General features: G+C 39.2%; 1 protein-coding gene and 2 long non-coding RNA genes across 3 annotated transcripts; 2 read left to right on the top strand and 1 right to left on the bottom strand.

The window, feature by feature from the left end:
• Positions 1-7316: 7316 nt before the first annotated feature.
• LOC306937900 (uncharacterized protein) lies at positions 7317-11259 on the bottom strand. The gene is made up of 7 exons (XM_079521927.1): positions 11013-11259; positions 10269-10357; positions 9840-9994; positions 9563-9740; positions 8969-9144; positions 8644-8863; positions 7317-8488 (listed from the first exon to the last, which is right to left on the bottom strand). The coding sequence occupies exons 1-7, from the start codon at positions 11117-11119 to the stop codon at positions 8412-8414; spliced, it is 1002 nt and encodes a 333-aa protein (XP_079378053.1). The 5' UTR covers positions 11120-11259; the 3' UTR covers positions 7317-8411.
• A 234-nt stretch (positions 11260-11493) lies between these two features.
• On the top strand, positions 11494-14271 carry LOC306938340. The gene is made up of 5 exons (XR_013791713.1): positions 11494-11595; positions 12633-12672; positions 12913-13002; positions 13142-13210; positions 14197-14271. It is a non-coding gene; the product is annotated as an uncharacterized lncRNA (long non-coding RNA).
• Positions 14272-15306: 1035 nt separating this feature from the next.
• LOC306937902 lies at positions 15307-18386 on the top strand. The gene is made up of 3 exons (XR_013791670.1): positions 15307-15362; positions 15501-15578; positions 15903-18386. It is a non-coding gene; the product is annotated as an uncharacterized lncRNA (long non-coding RNA).
• The last annotated feature ends 835 nt before the right edge of the window (positions 18387-19221 follow it).

Here is a 19221-nt window from a genome sequence, read left to right as displayed (position 1 = left end):
CGGCCAGAAGACGTTTAACGTCTCCAAGAGCAATCTGAATGCCCACCACAAGCTGTTCAAACTTCGCAATCCATGGATACGCCCCCTCCTGAAGTGGGGGCAGCTTGTTGGTCAGGTCCGTCAAATCCGTGGCCGCCCAGGGTTTATAGTCAATGTCCGCTCCCCTGATCACAAGTGGCATCTGCTTTGAGGATGATTGTTGGCCCTTGGTCTTGCCTGACCGGAGATCGTAGGACCGCCTCTCCGTGCCGTCGGGGCTGCACTTCTGCAGCTCACGTGCCACCAAATCAAAGTCCCTGTGTAGCGCCTCTTCCTCCTGTTCTAGCTCGTGAAGCTTCTTGTTGATTACGTCGACAACTCGTGCGTCAGGAACATCCTTATCAGCACAGGCCAGTTCCCTGTGCAGCCACTTCCTGCTTCCTTGGAGTTCTGCCAGATCATCGTCCATCCGGTTCACAGCGATGGACAGCTTCTTTGCCTGGGCCGTCAGCTTCTCCTCCTCCCCATCAGACAGCACTTCCGTCACCCCGTCACCGGAACCGTCTGTGTCACGACCCCCTGTGTGCCTGTACCTGCCCTTGCGTTCGGCCTCCGCCAGAAGGGCCCTGACTGTGGGAGAGTAGCCGCCCGAGGCCGCTCGACTGCTGGTGTCGGCCCTGGAAGAGTAGCCGCCCGAGGCCGCGCGACTGCTGGTGTCAGCCCTGGCTCCGCCCTCTCTCTCCCTTACGGACCCAGTTCTACAGTCAGGTAGCATCTCTATTGTGGCGACGGCCCGGCCCGACTCCACCACATCTCCAAGGTCATCCTTAACTTCATACCGGCCATCCGTGTCGAGTACCGGGACTTGGGGGTATACGGATCTCTGTCCGGCTGTGTCAGGGGCCTTCCCCAAATATGGCGGCGGTGACACATGTGAGAAAGGTTCGTCGCACAGCTCCATCTGTTTCTCAGTGGGTCGGGCTGGAGCCGGTAATTTCTCCCGTCTTTCTTTATAGGCTTTGCTCAACTTTTGGCCTTCTTTGAAAAATAAATCCAAAATTGCCAGTTCTGCTTCTCGTTTCTCCTTACGGGCCCTGCCACGCCTCCCCGTTTTTTGTTCGGCTCTATACGTACTGATAAGAACTTCGAAGGTTTTAATCACGTGGGGATCAAAGGTCCCGTCTATCGGCCAGGGTGTTTCGATTTCCGGCCACCTGTTCGCCCATGTTTTTGAATAACCAAAAATACCCCTAATCAAAGGGTGTCGCTTCTGTATAATGCCCACAGGGGTCGTAGGCTGCGCTACGCTCACCCCTTTAACCCATCTGGCCCCCATGATTGGTAAACTATACGAAATTGTCCCACGTACTCTGTCAAAATATATTTATATAACCTGTATGTTCCTGGAACCCGGCTGTCAGGGTCCGATATAATCTACGTGTTGTATGCTGACCCCGCTATGCACAGATCCCAATCAATTGCTGCCTGTTAAAAGGCTGTCAATGACCACCCGAACTATGTGTAGTATTAACAACCGTGACCACACCATCAGTGTGTAAAACTATGTGTCACTGCATGTACACGCGCGTGAATGTGATATGAGCATTGGCAGGACCTAACCGTATATATAGGGGACTGGAGTTAACCCACTAGCCAACCCTCAAAACACCCACCTCTCCCAAATGTGTTGTAGATGTGTAATGAGGATACCCGTGACTACAATCCCTATGTACCTGTTAATTCACCTATACCATTACATTATTATTATTACTTTCATAAAAAATGGCACAAAACAAGGGTGACCCCCCTTAATGCACATTAAGTAAAGACTAACTGACTGTGCAATTGTTCAGAAGGCCTATTGTTACTTGTGTGGAACAAAATGACCAAGCCCAACACCAAGGAACGAGACCATACAAAGTGAATCAGATAGAATGACTGAATGACCAGTGTAGGCCAAGAAGGATCAACTAACATGTGTGACACTGCTCACGTCCGGCATACAAGAGTGACATTCAGCTGCAGCGCCATAAGAGTGATATCCAGCTGCAGCGCCAAAAATAGCAGATCTACAGATCTGCAAGATGAGAACATCAGATCCACAAGATGAAAACGGCAGATCTACAAGATGAAAATAACAAATCCACAGATCACCAGACGCAAATAGCAGATCTACAAGATCACCAGACGCAAATAGCAGATCTGCAAGACGAAAATAGCAGATCCACAAGATCACAAGATGACAATAGCAGATTTACAAGATCACCAGACGCAAATAGCAGATCTGCAAGACGAAAATAGCAGATCCACAAGATCACAAGATGAAAATAGCAGATTTACAAGATCACCAGACGCAAATAGCAGATCTGCAAGACGAAAATAGCAGATCCACAATGCAAGTGAAAGAGTAAATCACAGCCAAAGTCCTCTGTTGTCAGTCCACATAACCCTAATCGCGTGTATTTATACACACACTCAACATAAACTGTGTATCTATCAGCCTATAAACCACATTGAATCCCCCCCTCAGTGTCTAAAACAAGGCACTAAACACGATTGACCATGGAATGGAGTTAGACAACGCACATTGCAAGGCCAAGTCATTCAACAAGTCAGTATCCCGTTTCAACATGCAGCAATCAAGCACACATCAACAACAACACTGGTTAGTGACAGGCGCAGACTTAGAACAACGCAAGGTGACACATGCCAATTTTATCTACCAATTAAAGCTTTGTAATTGAAAATACAATAAGCCACAACACTGTATAGTGTCGCGGCAGGGTGTAAAATGAAGCAAGGCCACACAGCCAAACTTGTAACTTATCAAAAGCCTTGTAATCAATAACACCATAAGTAACAGTACTATTAAGCGTTGTGCTAAAGTGTAGAACAACGTAAGGCCACACAGCCAAATGTGTCAGTTAACAAAAGCCTTGTAATTAATGCCACCATAAGCAACAACACTATTAAGTGTTGTCCCAAGGTGTATAACAATGTAAGACTACACAGCCAAATCTGTCAATTAACAAAAAGCCTTGTAATTAATGCTTAAACTTCATAAAAGTCGACAGTGATGTTAGAATGACAAGCAACGCAAGGAGTGGGCGTTAAAAAATTAAAAATAAAATAAAATAAACAAAAAATAAAGGTTGCACAACTAGTCCCACACAATCAAATGCTGCAGACCGTGCATTCAGCCATATCATGTCCAACACGAAGCATTCACAGGCCAATAAGACACAGAGAAACCATTCATCCAGCAGGGTGTACAAAACAATTGGAATCACACATTTGAATGCAACAACAACGTACAACCGCTGCCGTCAGCCGCGGGGCGGGGGAAACGCACCCCTCCCCTCTGTGGCAACTGACTGGGAGCACAAAATGGCCGCTCAATGGGTGGCTCGATGAGCCAAAATGGAGGACCACCGACACAGCGTACACGTGCACACTAGGCAACCAACCAGAAGCGTTCCCGTTCCGCAACGCGATGACGTAGCCGCCGTGTCCCGCAAAAGCTTTAACTTGCCACCAACATTTCAATTCAACAATTCAATTTATGGCCAATTCAAACGGCATATATGTGATGCTCGTATAGGGTTTAGGTGGAGTGGGCCAAAAGTGTAAAATCGACGTGGCAGCAAGAAATGACACCGCGCCGATTATTCACAAACACAGCGTTTTAACCCCGCCGCCTGCTGTCAAAGCACAGCCCTTCTTCGAGCAACCTTCGAGCAGCCTCGTTCTCGTGCTGTTATTATTATTATTTTTTCCAAAGTACTCTACCGTCGCTATAAACTACACAAAGTTTAATTTCGGCCAGCGCCCAATCGGCCAGAACGCAACGTATGCAATCGATGCTTTAATACTGGATGACTCGGCACCGTTCTTTGAATAATGACAGTTATCTCGCAACGTTAGCTGTTAACGGTTAGCACCGCCACATAAGGGTGTGAGCACACCAAAGCGTACACTCGCACCAACGGAACGCGAGCCCGACGCGCGGACTGTGTGTTTCGCTCTTCAACGGGAGCGACCTGGGCGTCAAATCACAATGCGCAACGCAAATGTGTTTTTTAATAGTTTATTTTAACTGACTCGCAAAGTCGACCAGCGACAACACGGGTCGAACAGCACACTTGTGCGATACACCTCACAACACAATACCAGCACAGCAAAGCATAAAGATCTATAACATGAGTCATGAACCTTTATCGCACAGAACAACCAACAAGTATCACAATCCAATGTACGTCTACACTAAACTCTGACAGCTATATGGCCATACATGAGACAACGTCCAACTTTGCAATAATAAAACATCAACAACCACAATCACTATCCGTACGGCTGCAATCCGTCAGCCAAACCACATAACCATAACCTTAATTTTTTTATCACAATGGCCCGGACTTCCACAATTAGCTGTATTCCCCTAATTGTATTATATCAACTGTATTCAATTCTAAACAGTACAAGGGCACCCAGCCGCGCCCTTGTCTCACAGAGCGTGGGGTGTGTATTGTGTATTCAGCGTCTATGTGTAATATTAAATTTACCTCGCAGTGGAGACACACAATGCCTAATCAAGTGGTTAGATAATCAACAATGTGATGCATTTATCCATAACAGTCAGTACACTCAAGTGGTTAGATAATCAACAATGTGATGCATTTATCCATATTCAGTCAGTACACTCAAGTGGTTAGATAAACCACAATGTGATGCATTTATCCATATTCAGTCAGTACTCATATGTCCCCTGATCGGGTGAGACGCATGTATGAATTATGGTGTTGTCACAGGGTGTTCTCCGACCTTTTAGCTGGTATTCACCCTGCTGTCGTCTGGACCAGAGTTTGCCTGGCCGGATCAGCTGCGATCAGCTGCGCTCCGGCCGCGTCACCAAACGCGCTCCAGGAAGAAAAACAAGCAGTTTGTCTTTTTAATAGCGAATGTACTCAATACACCATCACCTCCAACATTCGTATATAGCAAATCACATATATAATAATAGACTTCACACCGCGGACTCCCGCCCCATTAATCTTATATCAAACTATCCTTATACCCCCCCAGCGCTTCCCCAAGTACTTAACTTCAACTGCGCGATTAATTCCAAACGCAATCAATTACCGGCAGGCCTATACACTTCCAATCCTAAGTGTCTCACACATTAGGCTACAACTGGGACCTTTTTTCAAGAATACGGGTGATCCCCCCCCCGCATCCCGCTACCTACCTTTATGGCCGATCTTCACCATAAAAGTTTATCTGGCAGAGTCCCGCAAATTAATACCAAGCATCTTTAGATTAGGACGCGTACTCCGGCCGATTTATTCAAGCAATTGACGTTCCCAAATAAATCTTAAATCTTTAACTGATCAAATTAGGCGATAGACGTACCTATTTTAATCATATTCTTTGCCTGACAACTGAAGGATACATTATACCGATCCCAGAACTCAGAATAAATAACACTACAAATAACGACAAGAATTTAAAGGCAGCTAAAGCGGTTGACGTTCTTTAACTTGACATAATTAGGCGATTGATGTATTCCCAATTAAATCATAATATTTGCCTTCTGATCTGAAGAAACAGACCACAAGGGGAAAAAATAAAGTGATTTAAATCACAGTCTGTGTAGGCGTCAGATCATAAGCATATTACAGGGCAAGTAAGGGAGAATATGCTTTCCACTGTTTACAGGTGATTAATGTGATAACGTGCATTGTGCGGCGCATGAGTCCCAGATTCAACTGACATTATCCGCCTCCCGCAGACACAGGGTTCTTTAAGTGCAGCTTCCCCCGGCGCGACCCCCAGCATACTACAGCAACGGGTGTGAATTACAAATAAATAATTCTCACCTTGCTGTAGCAGAGACTGTTGTTTTTTATGAAGGTCCACGTCCGGTTGGGTCAGCTTTGCACACCTTTCGTGGTCGCCAAATGTGGTGTCTCTCGGCCAGGCGGAGAACGTACAGCTGGATTGAACTGGAATACTCAATGTAGTCCGACACAAAGGTTCAAGGTTTAACAAGTATATTTATTGTATAATGGGTAAATGGAAGAAAAGGGGAAAAGGTAAGGGGAAGACAGGATCAGGGTGTTACAAGCTCAGGGTCAGCGGGAAAAATCAGGTGCAGTTCATCCCCTGTCTGTCAAGTTTATACTGGCCTAAGACATTAGTGTCTGCGTACACGCACGTCTGCTAATCGGTGTGGAAACGCCATACCATGTGTGGGGGCGCCATTACCCTTACGAAAGGAAAATATATGTACCAATATATTATTTGAAATATATTGTAATATATTGTAATATATTATTTGTCCAATACATTTTCCAATATATTATATATTGCAAATACATGGAATAATATATTGATGACACATATATTATACAATATATTATATATGCATGTAATATATTGCAATATATTGCAAAATACACCAATTATTGCCGTTTTACATATATTGCAATATATTGAACATGAATATATAATATATGAGTTTATATATCCCAAAATATATGCAAATTTATATTGACACATATAAAACAATGTATTGCGATTTATATGGTCAAATGTATTGGTAAATATATGTAAAGATATAGTGTCACATGTATGTTCAATATATGGTAGAATATATGTTAAATATATGCAATATTATATGAAAACCTACATTATATATCCCAAAATATATGCAAATTTATATTGATAAATATAAAACAATGTATTGCGATTTATATGGTCAAATGTATGGGTAAATATATGTAAAGATATAGTGTCACATGTATGTTCAATATATGGTAGAATATATGTTAAATATATGCAATATTATATGAAAACCTACATTATATATATGGAGATATATATGTTTAATATATGGTAGAATATATTTTAAATATATGCAATATTATATGGAAACCTACATTATATATATGGATATATATGGTAGAATATATTTTAAATATATGCAATATTATATGGAAGCCTACATTATATATTTTAAATATATGCAATATTATATGGACATATATGGTAGAATATATTATAAATATATGCAATATTATATGGAAACACACATTAAATATATGGAGATATATGTTTAACATATATGGTAGAATATATATTATATATATGTAGTTTTATATGGAAATATACACATATAGATATACCTGCAATATATGGTATAATATATAATATGTAAACATTTGAAATATATATATATACATATATTCTAAAATGTATGCAAAATATATGTATACATATATGAGAACATGCACATACAAAGCAAACATTTATACTTCATACTAAGACAGACTAATGGGTAATCTATCAAAAGCCACCTTTATTTTCTTTTAAGAAAAATACAAAATATAAATTAAAGCAATGTCAATGACCAATGTCCATTTCAGACGTTCAGCAGTGCAGTTATAAATAAAATATAAATACATTATAAATAAAATATCTTTAAACAAAATGCACAAAAAATAAATAACTGCAGATGTGAGATGCAAAAAAAAATCCTGAATTGATAATGGATAAGTTCTCTCTTTTTGGGGGCATCGTCTTAGATGTTTTGTTTGTTTCGAACAAGGTATCGAATTACCGGTAGTACAGATATCGGGAGATTTAAAATTATACCCAGCCCAAACTGTCCAATATTGTCTAGTAGTAATTATTATGTAGTATAATGTAAGTATATACGAAGCAAGTCACAAGATTTCAAGATTCCAGACTGACCCCAATGTTGGATGAACTTATCCATTAAAAGGACCACTTCACCACTTTTCAACCTATCTTCATATAATAGGTCCTCACTAATAATCATGAAAGAAATTGCATAATTCTTTTCTACTCTGTCTGTCTCATAGGAGGGCTGTGGGCAGTTCAGAAACCGTCCTCCAGTCACAGTGACATCATCGATGGGGAATACAAGCTAATATAAACTGCAGGCTTTCTAGTCCTGATAAGTTGCAATGCGAAAATGGAAGCCATCTAAACATTTTTGTAAAAACATCTGCCTAATGATGTCACTGGAGGACGGTTTCTAAACTGCCCACAGCCCTCCTATGAGACACAGACTGAGTAGAAAAAAATTGTCCCATTTTATCATGATTATTAGTGAGAACCTATCATATGAAGATAGGTTGAAAAGTGGTGAAGTAAATTAATATTAACAAAATACGTAGCTTCAATTGGCACTTTCAAGGAACAATTTCTTTTTCAAAACATCCAAGACCTTTTTTTTTTTTTTAAAACAAACTTTCAAAGCAAAGAAATAAATTGCAAAAAGAACAGTCCTTTTTCTAGGTTAACAGTCCATCTTGGTACTTCACCGATTTAAACTTGGTGCGGAACAAAATAAAAATTAAACAAGTGACTTATCTTATAACGTCACACTCTTTTGCTTCACCTGGTGCCTAAGCTCGCAGATTCTGCATGATGGACTTTTTCACATCACCTTCCTTGGCCGTCGGAAACTGGTTTAGAACAGCATCTGTAGAACAGAACAACAATGATTACTCTCCCCCTCCTCAAATCTCCCTCACCTCTGCCCCCCCCCCACACACACTCTAGTTCCCTCAAAAATATCCCCCCACCTGGCAGGGATGCAATCAAATTTGGAAAGCACCAGCTCTGAGAACTATTTACCGAGTAAAGCCTGAACTTTAACTGGGTCGAGAGGCTGCCGACGCTCAGCCAAGGGATCCACCTTGCTGGCCCCTCCTTTCAAATTTGATATGAGGAGGACATCCACCTCGAAAAGCCCCAGTAGTAGGACTCGTGCCATCCCATTGGCGGTGGTTGAAGATTTTTCCGTCTCCCAACAATGCGCGGAGATGGTGACTGTTCCAGCCTTCCCGATTTTCACCTTATGTAAACAAAATAAATGAGCAAAAAAAGATACAAGGAAAATCACCACAAGCAATAGAATGCAAACAAGGCCAAAAACAAAGAAAAAACAATTAATACTTACTTGTGAAGGTCTGCTTGGTGTGTGGATCAGTTCACCTGGGCCATCACTCTCAGCATCAGGGATGTCCTCTTTGGTTGATCTTCTTCTTCCGTGTGATGCAGAAAGATGCTCTGTTCCATCAACATCTTTGTTGATGGATATGAGCTTCCTCACATCAACGAACAAAGCAGGAATTTCTGAGAAAAAACATGCTACAAAATTATACAGACAGCAAACATCACAACACATCAGAACAGGAACAATTAAGCGATAGGACAGACACTGACCCCATTTTGAAAGCAAATATTGATTTATTTTTGTCATGTTTTGAGTAAAACATTTAATTGTAGTCTCATTTTAGTAATCTGAAATTGTGTTTGTCTAGTATTAGTTGACTAAATATCATACAGTTTTAGTCTACTAAATCTACAGTTAATTAAGTTGACTAAAATGTATCTTAGCAGGCCTGATTTTCACTGAGCTACATGTCTTAAATAGCAGATCTACAAGCTCACAACATGTGTTGTGAGTTTTAGAATCACTCAGGTCTAAATGGATTAAAACCATTCCATATACAGTAATATTTGATTACATAAATTAATACTAGATACTTGCCTTTAACTACCATGCTTCTTAGTTTGGCGTTCTCTCTCTGTAAGGCCTTGATCTGGCCTTGCAGGTCTCTGGTGTTTTCTTGGCTTGACACTGACAGTTCTGAACCGGGGCTGAACAGACTGTCCTCAGACAAGATTTCCTCCTCCGCCTGTCTTTGCGCAGCAACTTTGGCCTTTTTCTGTAGGGCAAAGATGTTATTTTTTATTATTTAATCAATGATAATCCTATACACAAAGTATGCCTAATATAATGCTATCAATCTCTGCTGTTTAATTACCAGTTTGGGATTTCCAGAGCCAGACTCTTTGTCACCATTATTGGAATCTTCTCCATCAAAGTCCAGGTTTTTTGCTTTCCTCACCCTCTTGCCAGGATTTGGAACGTCAACTGGGTAGAGTTCCCGTTCAGCAGCTTTGAGCGTAGCCTCTTTTTCTGCATTAAATATAGATTAGGATAGATTAATAATCAACACCATTGTGCAAATATGCAGTGGTGGAAAAAGTACTCTTTTTTTAACTTTAATAAAAGTATTAATATGTAGAAATACTCTGTAAGTCTGGAATTCTAAATATACTTGAGTAAAAGTACAAAGGTATTGGCATCAAAAATGTACAGTAACAAAAGTAAAAGTACTCATTATGCAGAATGTCCCATTTAAAGTTTTCAAATGTATATTTTGTGTGAGTGTGTGTAAAGACCGACTTGCCTGCTAATTTAAGAATATCAGCCCTCTCGACCGGCCATCCATTAGGAGGTTTCTTGCGGCCTGGCGTACGGCACTCCACAAGATAGGTCCTGTCAATTTCAATTCAAATGAGCTTTATTGGCATGAGAAAACATACGTTTACATTGCCAAAGTACAATAAAAAAAAACAGTTGAAAATGGGGAAAGTACATACAGTTGGAGCGGGTACAGCATTGTGTAACCAGAGCCATGTCACATTGCATCATTATATACATATTATAGGGTATAAAGCTTTTTTGAAACAAATAGCAATTTTTTTGCAACCATTTTGGTACAGATAGCAGCTTTTTTTTTTCTCATGACTATTTTAATAGTAGATACAGAAAAACTCAGACGTGTTTAAAGGTAGCAGCTCTGTTTACATGTGCATGTGTAGGTCTACTTGGTACAGATAGTAGCCCTTAGGGTGGTTGTATTCCATTGGATAACCTTTTGTTATCAACAGTTCACAAATCTCGCTCCTGTGTTTGCACAATGTTGTATTTCTCCCAATAGGTTTGATTGATTGAAGACGTATTTATTAACAGTTTTCAGAATGGGTACATTTCACATGAAAGCTAACCCAACTCAATACAAAGACTGTTACTGTGGACGACACACTGATAAAGCATTACACTTGTTTACACCAGGGTCCACCTTTTTCAATTCATCAGAATGAATTAGTATGGGAGTATTTTGTCATTGGTCATATAGTTTCAAACTCACCTGTCAGTATCACCGTCAAAATCAAGTATCCAGCTGGTTGGAATGATGCTGGTTGTGTTCTTGTCGGGTCCCATCGCCCAGCTAACAAGGGCAAACCTTTCTGTCATACTTTTCTTGTGTTAGTGCAATTTAAAAATGTTTGTTTGCTAAAAGTTTGTGTGTACCGCAGCCGTGTGTCTGCTCACTCTTCAATGTGTAACTACTAACTCGCGCCAAACTCTGACGTCATCACCTCTCGCTCATGTGCATGCGCGAAATACATCCGTGTGCGATGATTGGCTGGCTTGAAGGGCGAAGGGTTCTGAACATGCGCAAATCGCGCACTAAGCATTCTGGTCGATGTAGTCCTAATGTAATTAGCACTGCTTACTGCTAAATACAGTAGGACTACATCGCCCAGAATGCTTAGCGTCTCAAGGAAGTCAGCCTCTGAATAGATACAAAAACAAAAACAATACAGAGCACTAGAGCAGTCAGCAGTAGTAGAGAAAACATCGAAAATGGACCGAAGAAGGAAATATATTCTCCCGGGTTCTGATCAAACGGATATTCCAAAAAGAACAAGACTATTATGGAAAAGAAGGTTAGTCTTTGTTTTCTTGATTCACATGATAATGCACTGTCTATCTACGTAGTGTTGTAAAGTAACTAAATAGCCTGATTGAATGCAGCTGCCTGCGTGAGCTGTCAGCTGTAACACTGTCTAAACCAAACTATCTGTCTATAATGTTAGTTTAGACTCTAAACTAACATTATAGACAGATAGTCTGTCTAGTGCCTGTTTGCTTCAGGTAAAACTCATATGAAGGGAACATGGTATATATCACTCTATCTATCAACAATGAGTAGCCTATGTAAATTAATAGGCTACTATAGGCCAGTGGTTCCCAAAGTGGGGTCCTGGGACCCCCAGGTGTCCTTGAGGGAGTTCCAGGGGGTCCCCAGCTAAATAATAGTTTGGAACCAAACGGACCCTTTCAGAGTCAAATTAACATTGATTTTACAATATAAATTGGGGCTCCCAGAGATTGAAATGGCATTAAATGGGGGTCAGTAGACTAATGCATGTCAAACTGGGGGTCCTTGAAATTAAACGGGTTTAGAGCCATATGAATCTTATCTTGTGAGGGTCCCTGGTATATATTTTCAAGCAGGCTAATTGTTGTCAATTTGGGGGTCCTTGACATGAAAAAGTTTGGGAACCACTGAACTAGGCTAATTGAATTACAATCAATCATATTATTATATAATGTAAAACATGTACATTCTGTCATTGGGGATAGATAGCATGTGCTTTGACATTTACACGTATATTTATAGATAGACTGCTAACTCAGTCTGAGCAAGTACAGTATAGTAATTCTCCATTAGTGCGGTGTACAACATTTCTGGTGTGAAATTGTCTAACATATAACCTCGCCCAAAAAGGCATGCAGGACCCCCACATTTGTGGCCTGCAAATATGAATCAAGTACAAAAAGGCCATTGTGCTTTCTTGGGTTTAAATCCTATTAGTAGACCTTGTATCTGAACTGTTCTGCACTGTGCTTTTCCTATGCAACCTGCTAATAAAGTATTCAATCAATAAATAAATCCATGTTTTCTATCACTTGCACCCAGGAAAGAAATGAGTGAGATTGATCAGCCAAACCAGGATCTTGTAAGTCATGAACTTAAACATACGTAAAACAACACCTTACTTATACTATTGTATTGCCAAATGGATCTCCAAGAACAGAGATCTTCATCAATATATTGAAATATGTGTAGCTTACCAGTACATTTTGCCCATGACTATATTATGAGTGATCTTGCAATATGCTCTTTTATCGTATTATATACAGATTTGTCAAATTTGTTGCAGACATTATGTTGAACCTGCCCTCTTTTGTTTTTTTAGCCAAGAGCCCATGCCAGTTCTGATGCCTGGACCCCCCTAAGTGAACCATCTTCAGAAAGGCTATCAGGAACAACAGAAGAGACAGGCAATGTAAGTTTCAGCTGCTGGAAAACTTTAAATAGCAGATCTTGTTGATCTGCTATTTTGGTTTGTAGACTTTATGGGTGTTAACTTTTGTTTATTTTGTTTTCCCCCCCCTCTGTTGTCTTTTATTTTATTTTATTTTTAGGTAACTGATGATTTTGAACCTTGGGTTCCTCTCAGTGGACTACAAAGTTTGTCAGAAGCAGAAAACTCTGTAAGTTTCAACTTTGAGGTGTTTAGTTGAAGAATGTATTATTTAGCAATGCTTTCAACTTTTGCAAAAATCTGGCCTGTAGCACTAACATTATAGAGCAATATTAATATATTTGATTTATGCTGGTATCGACCCAGCCAGCTCAAGTTTTGTTGAGCATTTTGGTTTGAGCACATAGTGTAAATTCTATGTTTATAATTAGTAGGTTAGTGTAGCAGCAATTGATGTTTAGTTGAGTACATCAGATAGCCGAGGTTGTGTCTATGTTTGGGTGAAAAAAGGTTTGCCACTGTTCAGCAATGTTGTTTTTGGCAGCAAAGTTCTATTTTAGTTTTAGTCATAGTCTCTTGAATGGCTTTCATTTAGTTTTAGTCACATTTTAGACACCCGGAATGTTTAGTGTTAAAAGTCTAGTTTTAGTCAAATAAATATCATAAGGTTTTAGTCAACTAAATCTACAGGTGATTTAATCGACTACAATGTGGGCGTTGATGCCGTCATAATAGCTGATTTTATACTTCCTTATCTACAGTAGATTTTCAGCATGCAAACAAAGTGTAAAATGACTTATACTGGATCTCTTGTCCACTAGTCCCTTCCCAACATTTTAGTCTAGTCATCATAGCTTAGTTTTCATTTAGTTTCCATTAGGTTTCGTCAGTGAAAAAAGGTAAGTCGACGAAAACAACACTGCTGTTCATATATCTGTTTGTACACTTTAGTAGCCAGCAATATGTTAGTGGTAGTCAAGCTAAAGCAATTGTTGTGTTCCCGGCTGCAAAAGCTACACCTGTATCTCCCTATTAACTGAGCTGATACTTCTTATTTGGGGATCTTGAGTGATCTCTTTATTCAAGTTTGGAAGGAAGTTAACTGGTTGGATCAGCGTCTCCCACATGCTACAGTCGTTGGTGGCGACTGTTGGTGGATGACAACTGTGCATGTAACAAAGGTCAATCAATACTTTGTATTATTTTCTTACACAGAACCTGAATGAAGATTCCTCTCACTACAACTCTGACAATGGCTTTGAAGATGTACATGATAATATCAGCCACATTATGGTGAGTATACTGTACAGCAGTGATTCTCAGACATTTTTTTCTCAGGACACCCCTGTAAATACTAGCTTCTTCATCCATGGCACCCCTGAATTCCATTGTTAGTTAACAGTACATTTATATAAAATATGTAAATCTCCCCCCTAAGATACAGTTTATGTCACAAGGAAAACTTCTGTTTCTATTTTAGGACAGATTGACATGGTGTTTAACCACTTAGTCTTAAACCCCAGCATCTCTATTCTGGGGGGAGCATTTGATTGAAATATGTATTAACAGTTTGCAGAATTACAGTACATTTCAAGCACAAACTCAATAAAAAGACTGTTAACTGTGAGTGGACGACCCAATTAAGCATTACACTTACCAAAAACAGCCAATCTACAAGCTCACAACGCAACGTGTTGAGAGCTTATAGATCTGCTATTTTAGGTGAAGAGACATTGAAGAGAGATCAGGTATAGAGGGGCTATAAGCGGTTAAACTTAAGTTATATTGATAATTCCAAATATTAAAGTATTGAGGCACCCCTTTGAAAAACCCTGGTGTACATTACATTTAAATTTTTTCTTAGACATATTTTAGGAACTAGACATGTTACATTTTGGTAACATGCAGATTGTAAACGATCTATTGATTTTTATTTTGTAATCTGTTTCTTTAGGTAACTGATGACGATGATTCTGAAACATGGAATCCTCTTAGTGGACAGGAAAGTGTATCAGGAGGAGCTGAAGACTGTAAGTTTCAACTGTGGTGTTTAGTTGAACAATGTATACTTTAGCAATACTTTAAACTTCAGCAAGTATCTGGCTTATAGCCTCTTAAACAGACACTTGGCTCTCACACATTTCAAATGCTTCAGCCTGTGTCTGTATTGAATGCTTGGAAAACCTGGTCAAAACAGAAAGGGAAAAAACATCTAAAGCCGATACAGTACATGTGATAAAATCTGTGTTTGGGGTGATAGTAATTATAATTATAGTAAGTTAATCAAGATGTTGTATTCTTATTTACAGAACCTAAATGCCAATACCTCTCTCTATGACTCCGACAATGGCCCTGAAGATGTACATGTCACTCCTGATGTTGTAAGTATAGTGTACAATACAGTTCACGTTCTATTTTATGTTAATCATCTTAAGAACTAGCCATGTTGCACTTTAGTAAACAATCTAATCTATGTGGTCGGCGGTCGCCGGTTATTATTTTGTAATCTGTTTCTTTAGGTAACTGATGATGATACTGAGCCATGGACTCCTCTCAGTGGACAACAACAAAGTGTATCAGGAGGAGCTGAAGTCTATGTAAGTTAACTGTGTGTTTTTTATTGTTAGTTTTCCACATCCTCTCCTCACCTAGTTCACTTTCTTTCACCACACTTCCCAATTCCATTTCATCCTCACTGATTTTCTTCACCTGTTTGATCCCTCACTGATGGTCCTCAGACATAAGAAAGATTAGACATCACATTGACCATGTACTGTACTAGCTGTGGCTGTATGTTATCTTAGTTTACACCTTGGAAGGTGTGTGTGTGTGTGTGTGTGTGTGTGTGTGTGAGTGTGTGAGTGTGTGAGTGTGTGAGTGAGTGATATCCAATCAGATTTTTTTTTCTTCTCCATATCTAGAGCCTGTATGATGACCGTGGAGATTCTATTCCCAGATGTCCTACTTCCCCGCTCTTGTTTGAGGATGAATGTTCCACAGAGAGTGAACCTCACTTCAATGATGGACCTAATTTCAGTCAAGCTTCACCAAATACCAGTAACTTTATTCCTAATGACTTTGATGACAGTCTTGGATCCATTATTGGAAGTGAAGAAGAAGATTCAATTGTATTTGAAGATAGCCCTGATCATCAGTCAGTAAATGAGGAATCACATTTTGGAGAAGTCAGTCATGAACAGTTTACTCTGGAAAATGAAGACCCCCTTTACACTGGTTCAAGACTAACCCAAGCTCAGAGTTTTTTACTTATACTTTCATTTGTTTTGAGACACAGCCTCACAGGCATGGCTCTGTCTGATCTCCTAGATTTGATCAATATTCACTGTCCAGAAAACACACAGTTAACCTCAAAGTATCTGTTCTTAAAAGAGCTTAAGCCAGTAGAATGTCACCTACAATGTCACATATATTGTCCAAACTGTGAGTACTACATCGGTGACCAGGATAGTGAAGGACAATGTGTTGTATGCAACACAACATGGGATAAAAACAGCTCACTAAAGAATGGAAACTTCTTCATATACTTACCAATCCAAACACAGTTGGAACATCTCCTTCAAAGGGAAGATATTGCACATTGTCTCAAATCAAGAGATGGCACATGTAATTCTGACATTTATGAAGATATTGGAAATGGTAAAATGTACCATAATCTCAACAAAATTGGAGGCCCTCTTGACTGTACTCATGGATACTCCTTAACACTTAACTGTGATGGAGTGCCTGTATTCAAATCATCACTCTATAGTATTTGGCCATTATATGGGATTGTAAACGAGCTTCCTTATGCTTTGCGCAAAGAAAATGTTCTAATGTTTGGCTTGTGGTTTGGTAATAAAAAGCCAAATGTTAATTCATTTTTAAAGCCATTCACTTTAGAGTGTCAGAAGTTGTCAAGTGTGGGCTTTAAGATTAAAAGAAACAGCATTTTGGAACAATGTAGAGTTGTGGCAGCTCTTATGATGTGTGATTCCGTAGCTAGGCCCATACTTCAAAACATGACCCAGTTTAATGGTCAGTATGGTTGCAGCCTCTGCTTACATCCCGGTGAACAAGTTGAAAAGGGTCGTGGCACCGTCAGGGTATACCCATACAAAGACGTCCCAAAGAGGGACCACGCTTCAACCATAAGTGATGCAAGAGAGGCGTTGCATACCAAAAAATCAGTGAGAGGTGTTAAAGGGCCCACATGTCTGATAAAGATTCCACACTTTGACATCATATCGGGCCTGCCTCCTGACCATATGCATAATGTACATCTTGGTGTGGTTCGCCAAATGGCAAGCATGTGGCTGGACAGTGAGAATCATGAGAAGCCATATTACATTGGCAATAGAGTGAATGAACTTGATGAACAGCTCTTGCTAATTAAGCCTCCTTGCAATATAACAAGAGTGCCCCGATCTTTTCAGCAAAGGAGATTTTGGAAGGCTAGTGAATGGCAGAACTGGTTACTGTTTTATAGTATATTTGTGCTAAAAGGAATTCTGCCCCAGGTATTTTACAAGCACTGGTTAGTCCTTGTCACCTTTATGTTCATTCTTTGCAAGGACATTATAACAACAGAGGACGTAACAAAATGTGAAAAACTTGTTGTAGATTTTGTCAAACAATTTGAAACACTGTATGGAAAGACCCATGTGTCATTTAATGTACATTTATGTCTTCATTTGCCTGAATCTGTCAGGAATTGGGGACCTTTGTGGGCTCATTCTGGGTATATTTTTGAATCGTATAATGGTGAAATACTGAAAATGTTTCATGGCACTCAGTGTGTTCCTTTACAGATAATGAAACAATTCACGTATAGACAAGTATTGCCTCTTTTGAGGAATGATGCACTGAGAAATGCTGTTCCTGAATGCATCCAGCTATTTAATAACTTAACTGGACGAAAAAGACTGAAGCAGTTTGAAAGAGTAGGCGATCAACTTGTTACCCTTGGTTTACATTATTCTCGAAAACTTTCTAGTGAAGAGACACTGGTCATGAGAGAGCAACTTTCAGTCACCACGGATACAGTCGTGAAAATATTCAGACGACTTCTAGTCAACGGGGAGCTGTATTACTCTCAGGAGTTCACAAGAGTAGTGAAAAGGAACAGTTTCACTGTGCTGTTGCAGAATGGACACATCATCACTGTATACTATTACATTGTAGTAGTGCAACATGGTGACAGAAAATGCTTTGCTTTTGGAAGATCGTATGACAGATCACATAGTACGCTGATTAATGTTGAGAATGTAGTTGGTCTGAAAAGGGAATTTCGGGGCAGGAAACAGATATTTGATGTGACATTGTTCAAAAGAAAATGTATGCTAATTGATCTGCCACAATATGCAAGCCTCTATGCATGTATACCTCCAAGATCCAGTGTGGAGGATTGAAAATATAAAGGCAAAGAACATTTCAATTGTCATGAAAGAAAATCACACCTATGTGAAGTGAGGGGTGCTCGTATCATCGTACATCATCCAATAAAACTAAAATAAATATCAAATTAACATTAAAAAAGCCAATTTGCGCATTATCAATGGCATTTAATGTTTGTTAGGAAAAAAAAGGGTCACAAGAAAGCCGATTTGCTCAGACACATGACTTAAATTATCCTTTCATTGTCGATGGCATTTAATGTTTGTTTCAATAAACTTGTTTGTGTAATGCAGATTATTTTGTCTTCAATGTATTTTCTTTAGGCTATATAGCTATGCTATGCATGGTCCATGTATATGCTATGGTTGTTTATTTGAGAAAAAAACACTTATATATATATATATGATACAATATATAACCATATATGGTACAATATATAATCATACATGGCACAATATATGGCATATGCATTTATTGCAATATATTGGAGCATATAAAGTATATATATATCCATATATGGTACAATATATAACATATATATGATACAATATATAACATATATATGATACAATATATAATCATATATGGTACAATATATAATCATACATGGCACAATATATGACATGCATATATTGCAATATATTGGAGCATATAAAGTCAATATATAACCATATATGGTACAATGTATAATCATACATGGCACAATATATGGCACATGCATATATTGCAATATATTGGAGCATATAAAGACAAACTATATGTAAAAATATATTGCCCTTTTTGGTCTTGATTGCAATATATATCTTTATATGTATCAATATATACACATATATGGTATATGCATAT

This window comes from Electrona antarctica, assembly GCF_951216825.1.
Source record: "Electrona antarctica genome assembly, chromosome: 15".
In the NCBI taxonomy this organism is placed as follows: domain Eukaryota; kingdom Metazoa; phylum Chordata; class Actinopteri; order Myctophiformes; family Myctophidae; genus Electrona; species Electrona antarctica.
This window is presented reverse-complemented; position numbering and strand designations above follow the sequence as displayed.

Bases quoted from the DNA above. Each gene is read 5' to 3' on its own strand.
- LOC306937900 (XM_079521927.1), bottom strand. From the start codon at position 11,119: ATGACAGAAAGGTTTGCCCTTGTTAGCTGGGCGATGGGACCCGACAAG. The intron at 9,995-10,268 runs GCAAGTCGGTCT...TATTTAATGCAG, and splicing joins TGATATTCTTAAATTAGCAG to AAAAAGAGGCTACGCTCAAA. The intron at 9,145-9,562 runs GCAAGTATCTAG...GTTTTTTCTCAG, and splicing joins AAGAAGCATGGTAGTTAAAG to AAATTCCTGCTTTGTTCGTT.